This window comes from Grammomys surdaster, unplaced genomic scaffold, assembly GCF_004785775.1.
Source record: "Grammomys surdaster isolate TR1022 unplaced genomic scaffold, NIH_TR_1.0 164, whole genome shotgun sequence".
Taxonomy (NCBI): domain Eukaryota; kingdom Metazoa; phylum Chordata; class Mammalia; order Rodentia; family Muridae; genus Grammomys; species Grammomys surdaster.
The window spans coordinates 5,035,827-5,045,164 of record NW_021604612.1 but is presented as its reverse complement, the minus strand read 5'-3'; the positions used below and the strand labels follow the sequence as shown (position 1 = coordinate 5,045,164).

At 50.9% G+C, this 9,338-nt stretch overlaps 1 protein-coding gene across 1 annotated transcript in view; it reads left to right on the top strand.

Annotated features, from left to right (window-relative positions):
- Positions 1 to 6,453, top strand: part of Suds3 (SDS3 homolog, SIN3A corepressor complex component) — a 22,410-nt gene extending 15,957 nt beyond the window's left edge. The window contains exons 11-13 of the mRNA XM_028765428.1: positions 3,248 to 3,332; positions 5,184 to 5,269; positions 5,359 to 6,453. Coding sequence (XP_028621261.1) covers positions 3,248 to 3,332; positions 5,184 to 5,269; positions 5,359 to 5,383 — 196 coding nt within the window. The 3' untranslated portion in view covers positions 5,384 to 6,453. The remainder of the gene's footprint in view (positions 1 to 3,247; positions 3,333 to 5,183; positions 5,270 to 5,358) is intronic.
- The last annotated feature ends 2,885 nt before the right edge of the window (positions 6,454 to 9,338 follow it).

Genomic DNA, 9,338 nt, shown 5'->3' with positions numbered 1-9,338 from the left:
GGGGGGGGCTGTGGGGGGGCTGTGGGGGGGCTGCTCACAGCGGCCTCAGGAGAGCAGGTTGGAGGGTTGGAGCTGGGCAAGCCCATGATGTCTCGGTGTTTTCTCAGCTTACCACTTTGTTTATTAGTTTAATTTCTTTGGGTGATGCAGAGGATCAAACCCATGTGCTGGGCCTCTGGCCCAGACTCGAGTCTTGAGTGAGATTCTTCTTGAAGACCGAGGGCCTCTGTGGGTGCCTCTGTGAGGTCACTGAGGGCAGGGTTTCTCCGAGTGTCCCCTGGTGCTTTCTGCACCGTGCTGCTGTCCCCAGCTAGCCATGACAGGGTATATGTCCTCCTCTACCCCCTCTTCTGTGTTGAAGGTGACAGGAGGAAAGGATCTTGTGATCTAACCAGGCTAGAGGAGGGCTCTGCTGCCTGAGCTGAGTGGGTGCTCTTCTCAATGCTGCAGGGTTCTCATAGGGTAGATGCTCTTCACTTGACAGCAGTAACCTTTTCTTAGACATTCTTGTCACTTTCACGGTGTTCCAGGAAGTGTAGATGGGAGGTTATATCCTAAAACACGTAGCTGAGCCGATCCGGTTGTCTGGGACTTTCATTGGAGACAATGGAGAAGCTCATACGTTTATTCATTCAACAAACACTGGTTAGGCATCCCAGGTAGCACCTCACTCCTGCCATCCTTCAGGGCTGCTGGTCCCGTTCCTGTGCAGTCAGGCGTGGACGTGGACCTGGCTGTATGGAGGAGGCGTGGCTCACTCAAGCTTCTGCTGTCACTGTTTATAACAGCCTGGCGATCGCTCCTGTTTCAGCGTTTTATTTAGCCAGAAGTTGACGAGTTAGTGGTGGTGTGGCCTTGCGAGTTGATGGCAATCCCAGGCTGGCTCCTTTCCTGTCATGTCTAGTCACCCCTCACTGCCATGGCGGTCCCAGGACCTCAGAAGCCCAAAGCACAACGCTCTCTTATCTGCATCAAACTGCAGTGTGTACATAAGGACCAGTTCTGGGGCTGCTGAGGGGGCGGTGCTTGAGCAAGCTGTCCCTCTGACTTCCCACATGGGACATGGCACGAGTGCTTGTGCTCTCTCGCTCTCTCTCTCTCTCTCTCTCTCTCTCTGACTCTCACATGTCATCTTATATCAACTATGGTGCAGATGTTGTGTAAATATGCTCTGTTAGTTAAGGGTCAGATTCCCAGTGTTAGTGTCACTTTGGCAGTGGGGCTGACTTTCCGAGGCTCATGTTAATGCAGATAATTTTTCCCCTGTTGTCCGAATCCGAGCTGTGGACCCGTCCATGCAGACTGCTGTGGGTGTTCCTGTCTTGGCTTTGCTTGTTGCTTGTTACTGCCACCACTAGGTGGCAGGCCCTAGCTGCTTAACACTAGGGGCAAAGTGAGATTAAAAAAAAAATGTTTGTAATAATGAAAACCAAATAACCTTTAAAGATCAGGCCCTCGTGTAAGAATGGCCTTCGGGAACGGTGAGATTGATGGCTAACGGTTCTATGGATCTGTGCATTTTCCAGCCAATGTGATATTTCAGATGGCATTCATTTTGTAACTGTGGCCTCCACGCTCCGACTTTCTGGACTTGGTCCTGAGACTATGAAATATCTTGAGGAGGAAAATATAGTAAAATCTATATCTATCTATCCAGCTATCTATCTATCTGCCTCCTTCCTCCTTTTTTTCTTTCTAAAAAGAGGGAGGCACGCCGCTGGCGTCTGGCTCTCTCAGCACAGATGTCTGCAGTGTCAGAACTCAAGTATTCCGCATGTGAGCAGAACTGATTCAAAAGACACCCATACATTTGTGTAACCCAAACATTCTCCTCTTTGCTGAATTTTGAAGTTGTTCTTGTGCTGTTACACACATTTTGGGATGCCATTTTCTTTCTTGGTCTAGTACTCTCCCCTTTGAGTCCAGAGTCAGTCCTGTGGAGGTGATGGCAGCTGGCCCTGTCCCCCCTGTTCTTTATTGCAGGGGGCTTGGGAAGCCCTGCCTCAGGCCTGCCCAGAACTAGCCTGTCAGCGCCCTCCCCCGAAACCCTGCCATCAGGCCCCGTGCTCTGCTTTTATTCCTTTGTCTCTGGAAGCTTCCTCTGTGCTCCCTTTTGTAGACACAGCTCCCACCGATAGAGCTTCTGAGTCCTGATGTCTTTCTAGAGGTGGGGTACAAAGGGTGTTTCCTCAGGGCTTTAATGATGTCAGTAGGACAGTGCGGGTTAGGGCTCTATCCTGGCCTTGTCTAGCTGCATCCCGCCTTCGCCTCGGTCCCCTGCTTTCCTTGTCATTTAGTTTGTGCTGTCAGTTTGCCTGATGCTTTGACGTAGACTAATGACCCCTCACAGAAGACATTCTGGAGAGAGCTGAGATAGCTAGCTGAAGGCGGTACAGTGTGTGTGTGTGTGTGTGTGTGTGTGTGTGTGTATGTATGTGTGTGTATGTGTACACTTTCTCTCTTCCTCTCTCCCACTCTCTACCTTTCCTCTCCTTGCCCACCTTTAAATCTGGAGCTGCCAATGTGCCCAGAGATGGAGTGACTCCTCACTGAGTAGATTGAACCTTCTAGCTGTCACCTGAATGCGGGGCCTGTTTCCAGTGACAGTGTGGTCCCTTGAGACTCTAGAGCTGTGGGGTGGGTCAGGCTTTGGGGAATGGAGTTAATTTTATTATGATAATAGGATTTTTGGTAGTATGTAGAATTCAGTTGCTTTTTCTCCGCTCTACATCCCTCCTTTGGACCTACCTCATGGTTCTGTGTTCCCTGTCCGGATTGTCTCCATTACCCGGCTCAGAAGGGAGCTTTCTGTACCTTTCTGCATAGACACGTGCTTATTGAAGCTGGGAAGACTCATGGTCAGGACACATGAGCATGAGGACCTGGGTTTGCATCCGGAGCACCCATGCAAAAGGCGAGGCATGATGGCACGTTTTTGTCATTGTGGTACTGGGTGCCAAGGAGGCTGCGGCAGAGCCTCCCTGGGGGTTCCCTGCTGCCAGTGGGTCTAGCAGAATCAGAGAGTCCAGGTTGAGTGAGGGACCCTGTTTCAAAGAAACAGTGATTGATGACACCAGTGTCAAGGTGGAAGCCAGCCTGCCTGCCTGCCTGCCTGTCTGTCTGTCTTCCAAAGTGCTCGGTCGCGTGTTGCTGAGACTCCTGGAGTGACGGTTTCTGTCACTGTGGTATTTGTTTTCCCGCCCTTCCCTCTGTCCTGATATTTTTGTTTGTGTCCTGATTCTGGCAGGTACCACAAGAGCCAGGCCATCTACCTGGAGTCTAAGGACAACCAGAAACTGAGCTGCGTGATCAGCTCAGTGGGAGCCAATGAGGTAGGTGTCCTGAGAGGTGTTGGAAGTACAACGGACGTGACAAAAAGCCCCACCCCAGAAGTGCAGTAGAGTCCTGTCTCCTGTTGGTGGGGAGGTGTGGTCAGCTCTGGGGGTGAAAACTGTCAGCAGCACCCTCAGAGCCTCCCTCAGAGCCTCCCTCCGTGCTGGCCTGAGCCAGGCCCTGCAGCTATCTATGCTCTGGGCCCAGAGAGCAAAAGGCGAGTAAGCACTCTGCTGCCCCCTAGTGGCTGCATACTTTCCTACATCCCAACCGACTTGTCTGTGAGGACTAGTGGGTCACTGGGCACGAGGCCCTCCACCAGGAAGTGCTCAGTAAATGGGTGCTGGTGTCACTGGCCGGCCATTCCTGGCTGTTCTTCCAGTCTAACATGCTTTGCTGTGCCTCTGAACGCCGAGCTGCCAGGCCACTCTGCACGCAAGGCTGCTGTGTGCTACCTGAGGATACTCGGACTGCCCTGAGGCTCCTGCTAGCCCTTCATTAGGAAGATGTCGGCAGTGTCTCACCTACACCATTACAAGTTTTAAAAAGTCTGAAACTTGGATGGCTGCATTGGCTTGATTTTTTTTTTTTTTTTTATCAGTCGCAAATGTCTGCAGAGAAATTGATTTTTATGTGTCTCTCCTCTGTTAGCGGTTTGTGCCCGTGCACAGCAAATCTAATGAAACTGGATTATGAAATAACTTAAGCCGCCGGAATTCTCAGCTTCCTGAATCCAAAATGCTCTCAAATGCGACCAGTTTGCAAAATGATAGCTTGCTAGGAAGTTGGAGACGGCCTCGGATGGAGGAGTGTCTTTCCTAGGCTGTCTATGAGAGTTGCCTCTGAGCCAGAACCTGCCGGGGTCCACCAGAGAGACGTAGTGCTCCCCTGCCAAGAGGGCCTGTCATTGTGTGCTGGGCTGCTCTGCAGAGCACACAGGCCTCTGTGGGGCCTGATGTGAAGACTATCACATTCTGTCATAGGCTGTCAGTGTGGTCCAGTGACCCAATGGTGACGAGGGGCTCCCAAAGAGACAGAGCCTGGGGGGGGGGGAGTCACAGCTCTGCACCTGGTGATGGAGGGGCAGCCACAATCCTTGGGAGTGCTCCAGCCCGTGTTCAGACCCATTGCCACATACTCTGGAGCTGCTTTGCCTTTGTGGGCACATTTGGCTGGTGGGCCAGTGGGTGGGTCCACTTAGGTCAGTTTTCTGTTTTAAGTGGTCCAGCAGGAGGCTCAGCTTTACTGGGGCCTTCAGCTTGTTCCAGTTTAAGCTGTGTGCTCTCCTTATATTCTCCGGTCACTTATTACTCTCAAGAAAAGGGGGAGACTGGAAGGAAAAGGCCAGCCTGAAGCCTGAGGGGAGAGCAGAACCCTCTCTGCAGAGCCCTGTGAGGGCTCGGCTTGCCACAAACCTTGCTTTAGGCCATTTAATTTCTCAAGCCATGGAAAGCCAGTGAGAAGGAGAGGTAACTGTGAATGAATCACCCCAAGTGCACCCCATAGGGGCCAAGGAGCTGTTGAGGCAAAGGGACCATTGGAAGGCTAAGTGAGGGAATTTCCTTGGAGCAAGGAAAATATTTTTAAATTGCTTTGAAAAGCTGTTGCTCCTGAATGATATCTTTTGGGTGTTGGAAAATATCATCGCTAAGTCTGGAGTCCTGATGGCTGAGGCAGACATGGCGCTGACACTATTAGAAGCATGGGCACAGGTTGCTCCTCCACAGTGGTCAGACTCCGGGGGCTGCCTCTAGAGCCGGGTGCTCGGATGTCCTCTTCAGGCAGACACGGCCCACACCCAAGCTGTGCAGGAGTTGCCTCTCTCACCTTCCCTGGTCTTGTCCCCACAGATCTGGGTGAGGAAGACCAGCGACAGCACCAAGATGCGGATCTACCTGGGCCAGCTGCAGCGTGGGCTCTTCGTGATCCGCCGGCGGTCAGCGGCTTGACTTTCTCCGTGCTTCCTCTTCCCCTGACCCTTTTTCTGGAGTGGTTTTTATTTTTGTTTTGTTTTCTTCTTAATAGAAAATTCTTAACTTACCGGGACTAGCTCCTTGGCCTGGGACATGGAGAACACTGTGGAGTCTTCAGGGCACTCACTTGGCCGCCACTTCCATCTCTGTACCGCTCTTTCCTGCCTCGGCCTCTTCCAGACCTCAGTCACCAGAGACTCTTGCTTTCGGAGTATTGGGGCTCATCCACCTTCCTTGAATTCCTCTCTTGTCTTGTTTATACTCAGTCCTTTTTCAGACCTCCTTTGAGTTTGAAGGGAAGCTCATTTTAACAATTGTCTTTGGGTCTTTGAAGAGCAGCGGGCGTCCTTTCCCGCCTGAATCTGATGGGTGGATTGTGTGTGCCCAGAAGCCTGGGGCAGGATTCTCCTGGCTCTGCTTTCTCAGAGAAATAGATGATCTAGAACATCCCATCTGCCTTGGGCTTCTACCCCGCTGACTGAGTGTCCTCACCCTGGACACTGCAGCCAACGGATGGGCTGGGGCACGGGCTCGGCATGTTCCTAGCAGGGTGGAGGAAGTGGAAATTTCAGAGGTTTCCATCTGTAATCCCTCTCTCTCTCGATTCCAATGGCTCCAAGTATCTACCAGTGCCCCACTGTGGTGTGGGTTCGCTCTTCCCCATAGCTGGGATGGCAGGGTGGCCATGACCATTCTGTACAGCCTCAGTCTTGTAGCTGGACCCACTGCGGTACTGAGCTGTTCGATACCACAGAACCCCAGCCTCCCCTGAGGTTTGTCCCACGATAGTGACAAGGGGAGCTCTGTCAAGCTGCAGCCACCAAGTCTGTGCTGCTCCAGCCCCAGCGAAGCCACCTGTCGCGGCCCTCTTCCTCCCTGGCCTGCTGTCGGAGACCTGACTCGTGTGGCTGGCAGGGGATTCCTTATGCTTTAGCTGCCCCATTGCCACGGTGAAGAAGTGGATCAGAGCGATTGTCACCATCAGTAGGCTGTCCATGCCTTGTGTTCTTAGCCCCTTGGACTCCATCCGTGTCGCCTCTTGGTGTGGAAAGCCTCCACGGAAGACTGTACAGCTACTGTTTATTTATAGCCACCCTCCCGTGGGATTTTTAAGAAAACAGGATAAACGGTGATGTTTATTAATTAAGTTGCCAAGTGGTCTGTTTTTTCTCTGCCTTCTGCCTTCCTCCACCCCACTCTCACCATAGGTACTGTAGGGATCACCACATCTTTAAAGTGAACCCCACTTTTCCATGCTCACTGCAGTCAGCCCCACTGTTACATGCTCACCACGGTGGACCCCGCCCTCCCATGCTCACCACGGTGGGCCCCGCCCTCCCATGCTCACCACGGTGGACCCCGCCCTCCCATGCTCACCACGGTGGACCCCGCCCTCCCATGCTCACCACAGTGGGCCCCCGCTCTCCCATGCTCACCACAGTGGACCCCTTCTGGGAGCTCCCACAATGGAACCCGTTTAGATGTACTTGGGGTGGGGTAGTAGCAAGCTGGGTTCGTTCCAGTCCACTGTGCCTGGTTGCCACATTGTACTTTGGTGAAGTAACTCCGAGGACTGGGATGCAGGCACCTCTGCCTTCTGTCACTTGAGAGGTCACCCAAGGCCATGCTCACACATGGCTTTGACCTGCACTGCTTTCCCAGTGCCCTAAGAAACCTCATTCGTGACAGTGAGACCAGATGGGGACTTGAGATACAGCCTTGAAAACATTCTAGATCCTAGAACACTCGAGTTTCGTAGTCATCCTGGAGGTGTTCATCTGCAGCTTGTGTAGGGCTCCATGGATGGACAGAGGTCCTTCAGTGAGGGGCTGAGGCTTCAAGGGGAAGCAGATGGAGGCTGGCCTTCAGCCTAGTGACAGCAGGTGAACTCAAATCCAGCCGTCCCCAGGCAGCTCAGAAGACACACCTCAGGGTGTCTTCGGGTGTTAGCTGGCCACAAATCCATAGTGTCATAGTTCTGCTGGGTGCCACACGTCCTGTCTGTGTGCCGACTCCCCTATACTGACAACTTCATACAAGTTTCCATAGCCATCACCAAAGAGCGTATGCTTTCCACTGAAGACTCATATTTAATGGTAGTCTAACCACTACCTGTGATTGAACTCTCTAAACTTGTAACTAGGGCCACGGAAGACCCCAGATCCTTATCTGTGAGTCCCCTGTGCAGGACTGCATGGCTTTTATTCTTTTTCTTTGTAAAACGGCATTTGTTGATAAGATTGACTCCATTTCTCTCTTAAGCTAATTGGAGAGGGCTAGATTCTTTTTACAATATTTTCGGTTTCTCATTTTTTTCTTGAACATTTGTTTTGTTTTTTTAATTTTTAGCAGATAATCCCTTTACTTAAGAATTTTGCTTCTTGCCAGGCAGTGGTGGCACACACCTTTAATCCCAGCACTTGGGAGGCAGAGACAGGCGGATTTCTGAGTTCGAGGCCAGCCTGATCTACAGAGTGAGTTCCAGGACAGCCAGGGCTACACAGAGAAACCCTGTCTCAAAAAACAAAAAGAATTTTGCTTCTCATTTGGTAATTTGGAATCTATCCTTACTTCTTAAGAGCCTAAACTGCTTTAAATTCACGGTGAATCTGCAGCCATTTCAAGCAGCTAGGTGGGCTTTCTATAACACCATTAGCTGAAGACACCTTCAGGGTTCTGAGAGGTGAGTGTAAATTGTAAAAATAGTTTAAAAAATATAGGTTTTTGTGAGTAATAGGCTTTCAAAGAGAAAGCCTTAGTGAAGTCTGTTGGGTCGATTGGCTTGCTGAGTGATCGAAATTTATTTTAGGTTTCTCTTCCATTGATCACGGGGCCAGGAGTTTGTGCAGAAGCCAAAGATATGCTGGTGCGATGTTGAAAGGCTCCCAGAATCCCCCAGTTCTTCAGTGTAGAGCACAGGGCAGGAGTGCTTCCCCCAAAATTCTTTTTAGATTCCCCACCACAGAGTCAGCTGGTGTCATGCAATCATTTGTTCCCTGGAATCCATATCAAAGGAAAGAAAAGTGTAGTGGTTTGTGCTTGTAACCCCAGCGCCGAGGAGCCAGAGGCAGGAGGATCCCTGGGGCTTCCTGGCCAGCCAGCTTAGCCTATTCAGTTCCAGACCAAGCAAGAGACCCTGCCTCAAAAGACATGATGGGCTAGGTACACGCCTTTAACCTCAGTACCAGGAAGCAGGTGGGTCTCTCAGTTTGAGGTCAACCTGGTAGCTAGTTCCCAGTGAGACTATCTTAAAACCACAAGAGCCAAACAAGGTGGACATCCAGCAAGATGGCTCAGTGGGTAAAAATGCTTGCCGCCATCCTTGGCAGTTTGAATTGGATCTCCAGGACCCACGTGATAGAAGGAGAGGTCTGACCTCTGACCCGTCTGTACACCACGGCATGCATCAACCCTCCAACATGACGGTGCTGAGGAAGGACACCCGAGATTGACCTCTGACCCTAACACATACACAGATGGTCACTTCCTGTCATTATGAAACTGCCCTGTCAACTAAAGAGTCACAGACACATGCCGTCATCATCTGTGTGGTCGGTGCTGGTGGCTCAATAGACTCTCCTTATTTGAACACGTTTCCTATAGCGTGGGCTCGCCTATCAATGTTACTTTGGACAAGTTGTTTATTTATGCTGACAGTTCTAGGATAGAGGCGGTTCTATTCTCCTGGTGGAGAATTTTGTGTGGCGGGGTTTTTTGTTTTTCTTTTTCTTTTTTTCTTTTTTTTAAAGATTTATTTATTTTATTTATGAGTACACTGTAGCTGTCTTCAGACACACCACAAGAGGGCATCAAATCTCATTACAGATGGTTGTGAGCCACCATGTGGTTGCTGGGATTTGAACTCAGGACCTCTGGAAGAGCAGTCAGTGCTCTTAACCACTGAGCCATCTCTCCAGCCCCAGGTTTTTTGTTTTTCATCAGTGGAAGGCGAATTTCCTGAAATTGAAGTGGTATTCAACACCAGCCAAACCAAGGATCTAAAAGCCTCCTAGAGAAGCAGTTTGGGAGCTG